At 32.5% G+C, this 18,102-nt stretch overlaps 1 protein-coding gene across 1 annotated transcript in view; it reads left to right on the top strand.

The window, feature by feature from the left end:
• The window catches only part of CSMD3 (CUB and Sushi multiple domains 3), a 1,166,404-nt gene that overhangs the window by 845,563 nt on the left and 302,739 nt on the right, over positions 1 to 18,102 (top strand). Inside the window, exon 24 of the mRNA XM_077847015.1 lies at positions 5,593 to 5,749. Within this exon, the coding sequence (XP_077703141.1) occupies positions 5,593 to 5,749 (157 nt within the window). The remainder of the gene's footprint in view (positions 1 to 5,592; positions 5,750 to 18,102) is intronic.

Raw genomic sequence — 18,102 nt, 5'->3', positions numbered from 1 at the left:
CATGTCTCAAACTCCTTCACTAAAATATATTAGCTCTTATAATTGAGTACGCATTATACAATTATTTCAAAGACATAAATATTTTAGTATGAACAAAAGTTCTCTGTTGTTCTGTTTCATTTTATTTCAGAGAGCATAAAGTTTGGAACATTGTCCTTTTTGATAAGGCATTGTAAAACAATTTTTTTAATTCAAACTTTGACATTTCACTCACCTTATTTGAAAAATTATTTATTTAAATTTCCAAATCAATTTATAAAACAAGCAGCAGAAATGAAAATTCTAATATCCATGAACAGGAATAATTTGCAGGTGTGTATGATTATGGATATGTACGTATATGATTTTTCTCTTTTGACTTTATTTTCTATGTACTTTTTGTTCTTGGTTTCAGATAACATCTGACTTGCTAATTCATTAGAGGAATGACTGAGAATATGCCTTCTAATCATGCATTTATTATAAACAAAACCCACAGTTTTGAGTGTTGATAAGCAGTTCATTATAACAGGATTTGACCTTCCAGATCTAGGAGGGTCTGTACAACAAAATTAATTTCAGGCCCTGATCCATTATCAAAGGTTTGATAACTGAAACACGGCAACATTAAGTTCTAGTCTGTTCTATTATAAGATTACCAGGTTAATGACAACCATTTGACGAATGTGAGCCTCATCAGAGTTTCATTAATGTTACAAAAGCCCTCAATGGCTTTCATGATATTAATTGTTAAATAAACCTGAAATTCTAAATTTGACGTTAAAGTGAGTCTTCAGTATCTGAATTAGGTGCTAAGTAACAGAATATTTCGGCGGGGAATACCAGAATCCTCTCATTTCTAACACAAAAAAATATAATAAAGATTCAGTTACTGTATTCTTTTTTAGATTTGTAAATTTTGGAAAACAAATGGATATAAGACCTGTGCTGAAAATAATAATAATAAACTGAAAAAAAGAAAAGAGCTCCAAATAAAAGCATACTTAAAGATCCTGACTTTAATCAGAACAGAAATATGAAAAGTAATGATCTCAAATAAAAGTTCTATGGGTAAGACCTAGTATAATCACTCTGTACTATAAATTTATTCTTTTTAAAAAAGATTGTATTCATCTATTTGAAAGAGAGAGAGAGAGAGAGAGAGAGGTAGCATGGAGGGAAGAGGAGAAGGAGAGGAAGAAGCAGACTCCCCAGTGAGCCAGGAGCCTGATGCTGGACTTGATACCAGGACTCCAAGATCATGACCTGAGCCAAAGGCAGATGTTTAACCGACTGAGCCACCTAATGTCCGTGTACATTTGCTTTTAAATGAAATGTACATTTTGATGGTTGTATTTTCTTATTTATGTACTTGCATCCATATCTACTTCCAAAGTAATTTGCCTTTGACTACATTGCTTTGTCATTTCTTGTTGCCATTATGCTTCCATACGTCCTTGAATACATTTGAAGGATTTTATTCACAAATTAAATAGCATTGGCTTGATCATTACTATAAAACTCTCCCTTTGAAGTCTTGCTAATCAAAACTTGCTTTTCATCTTGATTTAATAACTTTATACAAGCTTCTAAAAATTCATAGTTGAATTATCACACTTCATTTTACTTTTATGATGATAGTGGTATTTCTGTGTTATTTGTTTTCTGCCTTTTGACTTTACATTGTTAAATAAGCTGTAGTTATTGAGTGTGGATGCTGAATTAGATCCTCTTTGCTGGGCTTAAGATATATATATATATATATATATATATATATATATATATATATTATCAGCCCTTTTAATGCTTTTTCTTTCAATGATTAGTTTTCAAATGATATCTTAAAGACAGTTTTTTTTTTAAAGAAAAAAGTATTCTTCTAGCTTAAAAAATAGTATAAATGTTTCTCTTGGGACAAACAATATTCTTTAAATCTCCTTCAGGTTAAGAATGATGTCTTTTTTTTTTTTTTTCCAATTGTATTCCCAGTACCTAATCCAGTGCATAGAACTAAGTCAGTTGAATTTTGGTACTTTCTAAACATTAAGTTATATACAAATGATTTTCAAGTGTAAAGTGAGGGTTTCACTTATGATTCAACTTTCCTTTTATTACCATTGAAAATTTAAGAAAAACATTAGGAGAGACTTTTAAAAAATTAGAAACAGAATTCAAGAACCAATTTCTGTTTACTCATTTGCATCAATTAATTATTTATTTGGCTATTTTTGACAAATGAAGTTTATCCACATATAAAAGCAGAAAACTAGTTGAATCCAAGAAACAATGATTTATATAACATAAGAATGAAATTTGTGCTGGTGAAAAGTAAGGAAAATAAAAGGAAAATATTCTTTGGCATTACCTAGGCAGTATTAGCCACAAATAAGAGCCACTGGATCTGCAAGTTAAATGGTTTAGTTGTAAGTGTATAGCTCTCAACTTAGAATTTATGAACTATGTCATATGTAGAGTTATAAAATAAACGTGTCCAGAAGCAGCTTCTGAGAATAATGAACATTTGAAACCCACAAACAGAAAAGTCTGTTTTCTAGCAAGTGTTGCCTTGTCTCTGAATTACTACTGGTTTTTACCATTACTATTCTTAAGAAATAGAAAGTTGACTCTTGTAATTAAACAATAAAATTCCCGAGCTAACATACCTCAACATTTGGTTCAGCTTTGTTGAAGATAAATAACTTCTTGCCGATAACTAAAAGAGAAACTTATTTGTCTGGTAAGTGCCATCAGTGCGACTCAAGGTTCTCCCTATAATATTAGGAAGTTTGTCCAAGGAGCTCTCTACCTAGTGCAAATCCTCTTAAACAGTCAACCTACTTTTGTTGTTCTTGTTGTTCTTGTTGTTGTGTTTTAGTTGACAGAAAGACTTTTCAAAGAAAGGAGAGAATAGTAAAATGTTTTCTTTTAGGAATTCCATGACCATGTTGACTTGAGTTTAGCCCTCAACTCTGCCCCACCCCTCTATTTCTACTCCTTCTCTGTCCTAATACAATAAATAAACTAGTGGAGCCTGTAGGTGCATAGGAAGCTGCTGATTCCCTCAATCACAAAGGGAAAGAGCAGAAGGTCCTGGTAATAGAGACTTCAGAATTACTTTCAGAAAAGGCATAGGGTAATGTGGTTCAAAGAGGACCCCAAGGGCCTTGAGTACAAGTTACATTTTCACAGCATGTTAAATAAAATTTTATCTGTAGTCTTGATAACACTTAAATCCTATATCAATAATAAATATAATCCTGTAAATATCTAAGGGTACATAGATACATATTTAAGGGGAATTCAGTAATTGGAGGGAAGAAAGACCAAATTAAATGCATAGAACAGGGGGTATGCATTAAATTCAACTGTGGAAGTACTAAGAGAAATTTGAAAATTAATTTAAACTTTTGTGTAAATCTTAAGATAATGCAATTAGAGTGTGAAGAGAAAGAGAGAGGAGAGACTTTCTAGAACTTGATCAATGATTTTTAAATTTAAGATTTTGCTAGAAGCCCTAAAAAGAGATTAGTCCCTGCTGAAACTCTAATTATTCCTGTGGAAGATCCAATAGAAGAGTTTTTTATATTATAGTGGGAAAGACAGATGAGAAGAGAAAATATAGGAGTATCACAATACAGGTTTAGAAACAATACAAGATAATAGACATTCTAGGTAGAAAATAAAAGGATAAACTAGACAAGAAGTATTTAAAAAATGAAAACCCAAAGATATTTTCTTGAATTGAAAAAATCTTAAGCCTATAAATAAAAAGTCTCATTTTATTTGGATAATCCAGATATTAGAAATATAGTGAGATTTTCCCAGTCTGTTTTATGAAGTTAACATAAATTGATTACTAAAACCTGATAAAGATAAATTGAAAAAAGAAAAAATACATAAAAATTGTGTATGAATTTTCATTTGTTAATTATAAAAAATTTCTATGTGGATTATCAAATTGAACCCAAAAATTTAGCCCAAAGAAAGTCTACCATGCAGGTTAATATAATAATAATGGAAAGTTCCATTGTGTACCATGTAACTGCTTTCTCTTATATGACATGGACATGATGGATCCCACTTTTGGGGATCACTGATGCAATGGCAAGGTCACTGGATTAGGAGTTCAACAATATAATTTTGACACTAACACCAGGTTAGAAGTAATGCAGTTTCATGCAGGAGATAAGTAACTTTTGGGCAGCATTTCTCAACTTTTTCTATTCATTATCACTCACCTAATGAGCTCCCAATCCTATAAAACTAAATACTATGAAATAAAATTGGTCAGATAGAGTGATCTTGTAGTACTACTAATCATTGTAATGATTAATAAAAGACTAATTAGTGTAATATAAGACTTTATCACATGCAAGAACCAATTTTCACTGCCTTGAGGGAGTGGGGAATAAGTATCCCATTGAAAGTACATGCCTTAAGGGCAAAAAGATGGTATCAGGAAATGTTTGGTAAATCTTCCATTTAATTTCTATACACTTTTTGGGAATGATCTGGCTACATATGAACATGTTAGCTCAAAAATCCCATATATTAAAAACTTTCTTATGAAAATACGAGTATTATTAAAAAAAAGGTGAGTGGGATCCCTGGGTGGCGCAGCGGTTTGGCGCCTGCCTTTGGCCCAGGGCGCGATCCTGGAGACCCGGGATCGAATCCCACGTCGGGCTCTCGGTGCATGGAGCCTGCTTCTCCCTCTGCCTGTGTCTCTGCCTCTCTCTCTCTCTCTGTGTGTGACTATCATAAATAAAAAGAAAAAAAAAAAAAAAAAAAAAAAAAAAAAAAAAAAAAAAGGTGAGTTATATGTAAAAGGTGTTTATTTCACTATTTCTCTTAGTAACAAAAAACTCAAAATTATTAATATGGGAATGATAGTTGTGGTAATGTAACTGTGTGAAATATTGCACAGCTCTCAAAAGGCAGGATTTGTATCTACTGACTTGGAGAGATGTCTATAATGACTGATAAAAGAAAAGAAAATTAGAATATAATGAGAAGTTATACCTCAGAAGAATGAGAATAACACAGGGATGTTTGAGAGCTTATAAATTTTGTTTTTTATATTTTTGTCTTGTTAAATTAGTTTTTAAAAACATTTGTTACTCATTTAATATTTTTTACATGTTGAAAATGGTTAAGTTAAAGGAAGTAGATGAATTATAGAAGTTGCAAAAGAAGCAAGTATGTTTATATTAATTTTTTCTAATTATTTAATTTCTAATTATGTTATTAGAAAAACAAGTATTTGACCCCCTAAAGCAAGTTTCAGAAAAATACCAACTAACCTTGAAAATCAGATATTTGTAGATATTTTCAATTGTTAACACCTGTCATAAAAAAGCATTATTTTTATAAGATCAAAAGTTGTATGATATGAGTACTTATGGTATACTTAGCTTGGAATTTGAAAATTATCCATGCGGATTCTAACTTTCTGTCTTGATATATATAGGAATTAATATAGTAATTGTCCTTGGGGAACATGAGTGATCTGATTTAGGAGGAGTATGATAATTTCCTCTTTTTCATAAATACAAACACATGATTTGAATTGGTTATTATTGGCACGTTTACATTTTTAATAATATTTTGCAGATTTATGATGGAAAAGATAAAACGACTCATCTATTAGGTGCATTTACTGGTGCATCTATGCGAGGATTGACACTTAGCAGTACTTCAAATCAGCTCTGGCTAGAATTTAATTCTGATTCTGAAGGGACAGATGAAGGTTTTCAACTTGTCTATACCAGTAAGTATTTGGGAAGAAAAAAGTGACCAAACACTGTGGCTGAGTACTTATTAAATAATTGCAATTTACCAGGTAAAGTAACACCCAACTATTGATCATGAATATGAAGTTTAGAACTACCTTTTACATATGATTTTATATGACCTTAACAACAATTCCATAAATTACAGGTATTGTAACTATTGCAGTTTCATAGTTGAAACAACTAAGGTTCAGAATGATTAAGTCATTTATTTATGTATTTTTAAAATAAAAGTATTCTCCTCATCCAATATTTTAAAAATATAATCAATTTCTTCAATAGATGGAAATTCCATGCTTGCAATGTGTGGTAGCTGTATGTTGGACAGTCATTAAGGATAACTGGATGGTTTCAGATGAGTTTACATTAGAATTAGGTTTTTATTTTGTTTTGCTTTTGTGTTGAATTGCTTTATTAAAAATAAATTCATACACAACTATTGCATTACACTCCAGCTGGCTATTCTGATAATTAAATAAGTAGAAGTTCAAAGACTGAGAACCATGGGGCAACCCTGGTGACTCAGAGGTTTGGTGCTGCCTTCCGCCCAGGGTGTGATCCTGGAGACCCAAGATCGAGTCCCACAATGGGCTCCCTGCGTGGGGCCTGCTTCTCACTCTGCCTGTGTCTCTGCCTCTCTGTGTGTGTGTGTCTCACATGAATAAATAAATAAAATCTTAAAAAAAAAAAAAAAAAACAGACTGAGAACCATAAATTGGTGGATTATATCAATTGTTATGTAAATAAAATGAATTTATTTTACCAGTGCCATAAGAAACAGACCAATTACATCATTCAACAATAAATTATATTCAGGTAATATATTTATTGAGTTTTTACTCTTAAGATAGTCCACTAAGAAAGTAGAGCTCATGTAAAACTGGGATGGTTACTGACTGTGTGTAAAATAAATCTGTAATCAGATCAAATCATTTCTTGGAAGTTCAGACTATTCATTTAAATTTAGCAAAATAAATTAAGTAGCAATATTCAGAAATCTTTACTTTTAGAATATTTGAAAAAAATCTAATGACCCCTATAGTTTTCTCAAGAAGTCAGATGAATGGAAACTATTACAGAAACTAGGAAATTAGAAAGATATTCACATGAAATCTTAAAGAGAATTTGAGTCAAAGTATTGTTTATGAAAATGTTCTTTCTTAATGGTATGAGAACTAGAAGACAAAAGAGTATATTATGCTAAAATTGTATTATATTTAAAAATCTGATTTATATAACTAAGAGATTACTCTTGCTCCCTGTTTATTTCAAGGCTTTTTTCTACCTGTGCTAGAATTGTTACATCATTAACATAACAAAACCTAAATTAACAAAATGGATGTTGAATTCATATTTTTAAATCCTGAGAACTATTGTGTACAATGCATTTTTTATGAACTACTTCCAAAGACAAATGAAAATCCAAGCAAGTTGTGTTTACAGATATTATTACTATGTGATATTTTAAAAGTAATAGTATTGAGACCTGTGCTCAAATATAATTGGTGTGATCTGCTCAGAAGGGCACATTTCTTTAAGTCTGCTTTTCTCTTCCACTCTGTCTTCTAACAGAGTTGCTGACATTTTTCAAGTCATGGCTCAATGTTTACATAATGATCTCCCTTTGCTCTGCATCGTTTTGCATTTCTCCTCGTCTAAAATGTTAATGGGTTTCATAGGAAAAAAAAAAAAACTAGATTTCCTTTCCAGATATTTAAATTCTGTGTAACTTGAGATTTTTGATGCAAAGAAACTAGACATTGTAGGACATACCTGCATTTAAAATTGTGTGGGGTGGTAAGTGTCTGGAACAAGTGAAATCATTGACTTTATTGTCATTGGTATGAGCTCCCACATGTCAAAAAGGACATCTTAAAAAGGAAATATTTGAAATCACTCTTCTTAATGACTCTGGTTGTTCATTATAGAATGTGTGTCATTATGGAGATGGAGAGATGGAATTGGAAAGAGAATATAAAAGCAATTATTTTTTTAAAAGGGTAGATATACATCTATAAATATCTATTAATATTTTTTTTAGTCCCAGGACTAAAACCTAAATGTTTCCATCTCAGATCTGGAACCAAAATATATAGCCTACTTCCAAGTTGTCTGTGGATATCACCAGGTCAGTGAAGGGTTCCCTGATTTTCTGAAACAACAGCTGTATTCTGAACCCCTTTTGGAGAGGGTCTTGGAAGTAGTAACACATCTGTCATTAATTGTAATTGTTCCAAGGTGTTACTTCTGATTCTGACAATGGCAATCTTTCTACATATCTGAAATTACCTTAATAGCTAATCACAAATTTCTAGCTTTGACAAAAATTTATTCCCATCCTCCAAATATGTTTTCATTTCCAGCCATAGCACTTGTGCCAGGCTGCTTTCCCTTCCAGGTTAACAATTGTTATTGGTGTGCCCCCAACTGAAGCATCCACTGAGCCTTTGAACTTTAAGACTCATCTTTGATATTTCCCCACTAGTGCTTACCCTGACTCCTTTAGGCAGAGTTAGCTTACTTTTTAACATGTCTTTTGCAGTAGTTTATGTTCTCAACTAATTTAACAGTACAGTATCACACTGTACTATCTTTACACTTTTTTGCAAGCATATTATGCATGCTTCTTCAGGGGGCCATTTCCTCTCGTAATGTCTTTAGTCAGTTTTACTTCAGTTGCATCTCTTCACATATCTTAGTAAATTAATGTGCGGTCTGAATACTGATTTTATAAAATGCTTTTGTGTTGTAGAAGAAGATTCTACAAGGGCACATATTTTAAATATTCATAAACTCCATAGAGATAGTAATTAATTTTTGAACATAAGAGAATTTGCTAAGGTGCCCAAACATGAGGAAAAATGTAACGGCCCATGTTTTTGTGTATGAATCCTTGTATCTGGTGATTTCTAAATCTAATTCCACCCTGCCATTCTGTGTTGTGTTCCTCCTTATAATTATCCGAACTTTGCCTCTGAAACATCTGAGAGAACCTTTTGTGACATAGAGGGTTCCCAGGATTCCCATCATGAGAATTAGAGACAGAAAGGGAAGAATTAGAGACACAAATTGGCTCTTGGGCAGATCAAGTAAGGATTCACGAATGAGGTGGTATTCAAGGTTGTGTTGGTGGGTCACAAAAAGAAATGGCATGGTGTATATCAGGCAAAAAGAGAATAAGATGAGAAAAGGCACAGGGACTAGAAAGACCATGTTAAGCACATTCAAGGCAAATACAGCAAATATTCCAATTTGGATTAAATCACACTTGCCTAGCTCCTCACAATTATAGTGTGAGCACAAACAGGCCTTTTATGACCACACTTATCTAACGACGTGTATCCTATCTAATGATAGTCATTCTCTCTCTTTCTATTGTCTATTTTGTTGACTTGTGTGGTTGCCTGGTTTTTTGTTTTTTGTTTTTTGTTTTTTTCATTTTTAGGTTGGAGAGAAACACGTTTGGCTGAGATAAAAATGAGGAAATATTTTAGGACAGAACTTTTTAAGGTGCATTTTATTTCAACTATCTTTTTTGTAAATTTTATTTATTTATTCAAGACAAAGAGAATGAGAAAGAGAGAGAGAGATCATAAGAAGGAGGGTGGGCAGAGGGAGAAGCAGACTCCCCACTGAGCAGAGGCTCCATCCCAGGACCCCCCAACCATGACCTGGGCTGAAGGGAGATGCTTAACCAACTGACCCTTATTTCAACTGTCTTATTGGCCCATTCATTATAGAATCATTAAGAGTAGCAAATGGACCAGTGGAAACAGTAGTTGAGATGTTGCTTTTGGTTTCAGGTAATGGAAAACTTGACCATAGCCTAAGTAACCGGGATTTGTTTTTCTCATATAAGGCAAAAGATGAGGGATCCCTGGTTGGCTCAGCAGTTTAGCCCCTGCCTTTGGTCCAAGGTGTGATCCTGGAGTCCCAGGATTGAGCCCCACATCAGGCTCCCTGCATGGAGCCTGCTTCGCCCTCTGCCTATGTCTCTGCCTTTCCCTGTGTGTCTCATGAATAAATAAATAAAATCTTTTTTAAAAGAACAAAAACAAAAACAAAATGAATCCTAGATAGCTACACTGGTTGAGAATAAAATGGCATGATAAAACTTTGTTAAATCTTAACTACCGTTAGGGAATCAATCACTACTCAGCTTCTCAGAATTAACTCCCTCATTGAGTCAGGCTATTCTTCCATTCTTTTCAAAATAATGGCTATCAACTATTCTTGCCCTGGAGAAATCTGAAACTTACCCCAAAAAGATATAGAGAGGCATATTTTACAACACAAATTAGTCACCAATTTCCCTGCAACCCCTAAAGGCATAGCTGCATTTCCTTGAGGGAGAAGGGGAGTAAAGGGAGAGAAAATTACTATCTCCTTCTAAAGTTGGAAGAACAGATCAGAAACTAAAATATCAATATAGTATCCTTCTTAAAACATCACTCTGCACTGGATCACTCTATAATAGAACTCGGCAAAACCTGATAGGATATCCCAACCAGAGTTCCTCAGCCCCTCAATGCACATTTCAAGAAGGCATTTGTAAATCTGGTGTCTTACACTGAATTTTTCTCACTGAAGACCAAGTTGTAGAAATGCCATTTCTCTTTGGTCATATGTCTTTTCTTCTCTTTTATTCCTATACTGTAATTACATTTTTTTGTGGAAATTATTCATTGAAACATAGTTTGTCTTTGTCTTCTGGAATGTTTTATGCCCTGGGGATAAAGAGAACAATGAATAATACAAAGTTCCTGCCCATATGGAGCTAACTTTTTAGAGGGAAATGACAGAAAAGAAAGACAGGAACACAGGATGAGAGAACTGCATTTAGTAATAATTTCTAACTGGTCAATAGGAGAGATAGTATAGGAGACGGGGCTACTATAGCTAGCTTGTTCAGGGACTCCATCTCAGAAGAGGTATTCCTTGAGTTGATATTGGAATTATAAGAAGGTACAACCACACACAGATCTGTGGGCAGAGGGTGCCAGAAAAAAAGAGAGCATTTTGTGCAAAGGCTTAAGAGAGGCCTGAGCTTGAGTTGTGTGTCTACAACTGAATGAGCAAGGAAAATGGGACAAAATGAAAAAAGTGGAAGCTAGACAGCAGTGAGGTGGACTATAGTGAAGGGTTTGGGTTTTACTTAAAAGATGCAGAGAAACCTTTCAACATTATCATATCTTTAACTATTAGAGTTAAAAAATAATAGCTAACATTTATCTACTATCTCCTAGTTATAAGACATAACCTTATGAGGAAGGTATTATTATCTTCAGTTAGAAAAAAAGGAAAATGAAGCTCAGAAGAGTGTTGCTACTTGCCCAAGATCGCATAGCTATTAAGTACAGATATGGAAATTGGACTGAAGGGCTCTGCCTCTTACTCATCATACTACATTATCTCCAACCCAAGTTTGGGATATTTTATATTTGAAATTCCATAGATTTATTATTTTTAATTGTTAATGTAAATGTAAAAGCAAAAGATATTTTAAAAAGTAAATGCAATTCTTTCCAAAGACACTTTTGTCATTTTATGCCTGAGACTCAGAAAGGTTACTTACTGGCTAAACTTACAATGAGGAACTAACTTGGACCTAGTGTCTTTTATGTTGTTTGTGTAATCTTTAGATTTTATTTCTTGAAGTTATGCTTTGTTGCAGATTCTTTTAGCTCTATTCATTTGTAGTTATCCCACTTTCACTCAGTAGAAAGTAATTGAGTATTTTAAACAACCATCCATTACAGAACTAAATCACACCTTTTTGGATGAATTATAGCATTGTCTTCTCAAAAGCTGATCTGGTAAATGTCCCTGATGCCCAACCATTAGACACTATTTGTGGGTCTCTTGTTATCACCTCTGCACAGTTAATTTACTAAAAAGCCTGTTGGAGAAATGTTCATTTTCCCAAGGGAAAAGTTCAGCTATATTTGGACCCTTATGGCCTTCCAGTCTTGTTGCTTGAAATGATTCAATAATCCACATGGAACATGCCCATTTCAAATTTTATATCCAAATTAATGAAAGACATTAGCTAATTTGTGATGCCTCCTGTGCACTAACCCTATAAATACATAGTAAATTATCTTTATTTAAACTCTTTAATATAATTACCAGTATGTTGTTGGCAGTGTTAATCATGAAAAATAATCAGATGACTTATTAACTCTAACTTTATTCTTTGGATATAATTATTTAATGTAAATGCAAGTAGAGAATAAGTAAATTACAAGGAAGCAACATATTTATTCTATGTGGTTCTATGTCCTATAAAGCACTAACCAGATGCATTTGGCATTTCCTTTACTCTTTAAAACTTGGAATTAACCAGGTAATAAAGGAAGTACTAGTGAATGCTGCATTATGTAATATAAGATATTCTAACTAAAATATTAGATATTTCTTGATTATCTGTCAGTTACATAGGCAATATTAGATAGTTCTTCATAGTAGAATGACGGAATAGTCACTGTCATTTTTATAAGTTTGACATTCCAAAAGCTTTACAAATGTTGAACTTAAATATCTAAAGACCTACTAATTTACTCTTTACATAAAAATTAATTTCTGGAGGATTGAAGACTTATATGTGAGTATCAAAACATTAAAATATTTAGAGAAAAAACCGGGCCTAGGATAGCTATGTCTTTAAGGTGGAGTAAGATTTCTAAAACAAGAATACAAGCAAAAATCTATCAATAGTCAGTAGCATCTCTGCCCTTCTAAGCAATTCCCTGAAGTGTAAGGACTAAAAACCTGGCAACTGTATTTCCCATACTCTGGTTAGCGAAGATCTCTACTTAGATTCTACCAATTAAAGGCAATTCTGTGAGAGCCAAGATGTGGAATGGATGGAGAAGCCATTATTGTCTATGGCACCACAGACAGGTGTGTGGTGCTAGCAGGTGGTTTTAGAGGCAGCAACTTCCCTGAATTCCAGGATTTCCTGAAAAGCCCAGCAGGGGTTCTGACCTTCATTCTGTCTTCATTTCTTATATTTTCCCCTCAATATAATAGGAATAAAGATGTATCTATTCCTTGTATGAGATATTAGCAGTTCAAAGTATCTAAGTGGCTTGTATTTTCCTGAACAACTCCCAGTCGTCATACATATTTTAAATGCCTCTATAGCAAAACACACCATAAACAAAGTAAAAAGATGAGCTATTTTAGAAAATATTTACAATATATGTAACAGAAAAATGTAAACTCTATAGAAAAGTATCCTATAAATTAATAAGAAGAAAAAAAAGAAAATTTCACATTAAAGAAGCCTTGGGTAGGCAGTAAACAAACCAAAAAAAAATGCTTAATAGAAATTGAGAAATAAAAATTGAATCTAAAATAATATGTTATTACACATTCATGAAGTCACTAAAAATTTAAAAGCTCTACAATACTAAGTGCTGATGGCAATTTGAAGAACCTGAAACTCTTTTAAGTTTGGGGAATGCAAGTTGGTAATGTCACCTAGGAGAGTAATTTGGCAATGTCTAGTAAAATTCCATTCCTGGATGTTTCTAGCATGTACCAACTATACATTTTGGCCAAATACCAAATGGCTGATGATTAAAAATTAATGTTCAGGCAAAGCTGAATCTCACCATCCCAGAATGATGTACAAATGTATGATGTGCAAGACACAAACTAGCACATTTAAAAATATCACTCACTTTTTCATGCCTAACAGATTAAAATATAGGAAAGTCTGTGAGTAATGATCTCTACTCAGAACTTTATACATAGTATTTAGAGCATCAGCAATTAAAAAAGAAAAGGATTCTTTACCACATTTCATATTCCCCTAGTTGGAAACACATAGCAATCACTTCTACAAACTTTTGGTTGTTTAAATGTTTAACTTCTATATACTCAAAACTGAAAGGATTGTCTTTTTAAAGCATTCTTATAAAGTTTGTGGTTTCAGAGTTTGATATGTTTTATAGAGTTTGACTAGTGAAGAATAAATGTGTACCTTTTTTTATTAAATTGACTAGTAAGAATAAAGGAATGTGTAGTCCTTTAATACTTTCTTCTCTTTATTCCTATTATTTTCTTCATTATGACTAAATCAAAGAGGATTATCACAGGTGTTGCACATTGTGGACAATTTCCTATTTGCAAATATTATTCATTTTTTTCCTGATTGAAAATTTTAAAGTGGCAAAGTTGACATTCTACTTTGTATACATCCTCATTTAAATATAAAAAATTCTAGGAGCACCTGGGTGGCTCAGTGGCTGAGCTTCTGTCTTGGGCTCAGAGCTTGATTCCAGGGTCCTGGGATTGGGTTCTGGCATCAGGCTCCCCGAAGGGAGTCTGCTTCTCCTTCTGCCTATGTCTCTGCCTCTCTCATGAATAAATAAAATCCTTAAAATATAAATAATAAATAAATAAATAAATAAATAAAATTCTAAAATGAGACTTGTTCTTGCAAGATTCATAGCCTAAGTAGAATTGAATGATTAACATTAAATATAATTCTTATATTCTACTAAAGTATTATGACTCAAATTCACCAAAGAATTCCATATAGATGAAAATGATGGTAGAAGAATCTTCATTTATCTCCTTGCATTATTATTTAAACTTTAAATTGTTTTTTAATTTAATTTAAACTTCAAATTGTTTTTAGTTTCAGAATGGATATGATCCCTTACCATAGTTAGCCAACATGCTTTCTCAATTCCCTTATTAACAACCTTTCTCCTTATTTAACAATTTGGAAGTTCTTTCTTTTGGTCTGTACAACTACTATATATTCACTCAGCAATAAATACTCTAAAATGTATCTTTTTGCAATATTAAATACATATTTACATTTTAACTGAATTTCAAAAAAAATAAAGCATATAAAGATCTTGTTTTAAATTCCATCAGAAATGCTGACTTACATTCAAAGACTGAGTTTTCAAATATTTATATTTGTAGGCCATGTGCCTTATTATATTAGTGTTCTACTGACTGACATTACCCCATGTGAATACACAGCTATTGCTCATAAATAAATTGCACAGAAATTATGTTGATGTAGAAATTCAACCACTTATCTTTCAGTAGGCTAAGGCAGACGGTAAATAACAGATTAGCAGATTTTGATGAAATCTTAGGACAAAATGTACTCTGGATCCCTACATGGAATAGTAATGTTTGCAACATGTCCAAAAGGAGACCAAAAAAATATGGCCTTTTTGTAGCAGGGCATAATTGGAAACAATGTAAATGCCCATCAGTTGGAAAATAAATCAATTTTGGAGTATGTTTCTAATGGAATGCCACAGAGTAGTTAAAATGAATAAAATGTATATGTGTGATGTGTGATGTGTATGTGTTTGAAGGTTAAAATATAATGCTGGGCAATAATACAGTCTCAAAAGAATTTTTAAAATATTTTTATAATTTATAAAATGTAAAAATACTTGTGGGGCACCTGATTGGCTCAGTTAGTTAAGCGCATGACTTTGGCTTAGGTTATGATCTCAAGGTCCTGGGATCAAGCCCCATTTTCAGGGTCCCTACTCAGCAGGGAGTCTGCTTGTTCCTATCCCTCTGCCCCTCCCCCCACTCATGTTCGCTCTCGTTCTCTCTCTGTCAAATAAAAAAATCTTAAAAAATGTATAAATACAAAACATACTATGTATTGTCTATAGGCATATAGGTATGTGATAGAGTATAAGATAAGTATGAGAATAATACACTATTTCAGAATATTTGCTATCTCAGAAAATAATTGGAAAGGAAACAAAGGAGCTTTAGCTTGTCTTATAATACTTATTTCTTAATAATATTATGTGAATATGAATCAATATGAATATTAATCTGAAAACTAATCTGAAATAATATGAATATTAATCTGAAGCAACTGTGATACTAGAATCTGATAGAGCCAGATAGTGAAGTTGTTATGTTATCCTTTGTATTCTTTTGTGGGTTTCAAATAATGACTTAAAAATAAATTAGAAATCCTGATACTAATTGTGGCAGGAAAGGAATTAAATCTCAGTTTAAAAGTTATTCATTAAGCCGAAAGGATTTAGGTAATGGAGATTTTCAGTTCATTTTGTGCTCTAGAAATTTTCATTTCATCAGAGTATCAAGTTTCATGAGGAATGGTGAATATTTATAGTATATGTGATTTTTCATACACATTTTTATTTAATTGTCAGTTTCAAGTATTTGAGCTTTTCAATGAAAAGACTGGCAGCTGAATGTTTCTATAAAGATAAGACATATCTGAATATTTATGAATAAGCAACAATAATTCTACCAAATTGGACGAAATTATGTTTTGCTTTGTAGCTTATATACTATTGTCCATGTGCATTTTCATCTACAATGCAAAGTATTATAAATTATCTTAATTTACAAAAAAAATCTCCATTTTACCTCATCACCAGCAATTGCCAACCACATTTACAGAACATTCAAATTAAGGAAGGATGAATTTGGTAATAAACCTTGAAAAGAGAGGTTGATTTCCATTTTTATTTTGATAAATGGTATATGGTAAAACTCAGAAGTGGCTGCAATTTGAATGATAAACTGAATATTATGTCTGGTAAAAGACATGCAAGCTTATAATTTTTTGAGCAAGGACACTCTATATGCACTATTAAGTATGCAGATCTATGCAAAGTAATGTGTCCTGGAAATGTAAAGTTACTGCTTCTGCCATTTTTGCTTCTGTGTTTGAAAGATTGACTTGCTTTGACCATGTATCCTTTATATCTCGCATATGTAGGGATTTGAGTTAACGACTCTAACTTCTTGTTTGGCTCTGTTTCTGAAGCTGTTTACATTTGCCTTATTTTAACATATTTTCATCCAAATGGAACTATCACAAATTGATCCATACAGGATATTATTGAAGATTTTTTTGTTTCATAAACATCAGTTTCTCTTCAGCATTATTTTAGTTTCTTTTTCAGTTGTCTCCTTGAGATAATTGCCTCTAAAAATCCACATTCATTCACAAAAATGATTATATGTGCCAAAATTGGTGCTAGGAATGCTCTGTGGAAAGAGGAAAAAATGAAATAATTCAACCCTATAGAAAAAACAAAGAACAGAAGCAAATAATTGCAAAATAATGAAAATGTACAAAGTAATTCTATGAGTTAGTGGGAAAAAAAAATGGCTAAGATCCTAAGGAAGAGAGTAGGGAAGCCTTCTTATGTTCTCTGAGAATTAATGTATCCCTCAATTTACTGAATTATTATATATATTTAGTACTTTGAGATGTGCAAGTTCTAGTGATTTAATGTCTGTTTTGACATTCTAGGAAGTCAATGATGCAAATTAGTGATTTGACATATGTGAGCTAATATATGCTTTTTTGTTTTCTAGTTCAAATCTAGATTAATTTGATCAAGGATCTGTGCTTATAAAAGAGATGAGAATCTTTCTGTTTATCCTATGATGTACACATATAAAAGTTTGCTTTTTCTCCAACATTGCCTTGAAATCACAGATTTTTCTATCTCATGAGGCTATTTAGAATATTCACTATGGTCCTCTAGTCACATAAGCTATAACTGGTGTGAATCACACCTAATTATCTTTGGCACATTCATTCTATTATTTATCTTACATTTATACACTTTGTAAAACATTAAACACAAGAACTCCATAGCTAAGGAGACTAGATTTTGATTACTACTATCACACTTGGTTTAAATTACAAAGTATCCTTTTCTAGTAATTTCAGAATCTTAATGGTGAATTTTGCCATGACTGTTAGGTTTTTAATATTTGTTTTTATTGACTTTATTCTGTATATGTACACAAGGTCTTCTGGATCTAGACAGATTAACAATTATAATTTAAGTAATGTAATAATAATAACAACACATAAATAAATACGCTTCTCTAAGAGACAGATTAACCTCCCATGTCTCGAGTTATTATAACCTAGAGATGTCTGTAAGGTCCTGGGCCTCCTTCACTTCAATGTATAAACATAAACCTCCTCTCTGGAGTCAGGTAAAGCTCCCCAGCATTCTCTCACCATTGGTATAATTAGTCGTAAATTAACTTCTCCAGGGTTACTCTTACCTCAGGAAATCAAGTTTCTAGCAAAATTCATACAGAAAGCCCAAACTCTGCTGAACACAAAAATGATTTCTTTGCACCAGAGAATGATAACATGTAACTTCGATTTGTTTTTGTTTTTGCTTTCCTGTGAGATATTTTTGAAAGCTATACTCTTTTGGAGAGGGTAGTATATAAAACTTCAGAGTTCTTTAATCTGAATACTATTATTATATTAACTCTTGAAAACTATACTTTCAATGTGAGACTATCATTGCCTTCCAAT

Source organism: Canis aureus, chromosome 14, assembly GCF_053574225.1.
Source record: "Canis aureus isolate CA01 chromosome 14, VMU_Caureus_v.1.0, whole genome shotgun sequence".
Taxonomy (NCBI): domain Eukaryota; kingdom Metazoa; phylum Chordata; class Mammalia; order Carnivora; family Canidae; genus Canis; species Canis aureus.
Note: the sequence above shows the minus strand (reverse complement) of the source record. Positions and strands in the feature narration are given on the sequence as shown.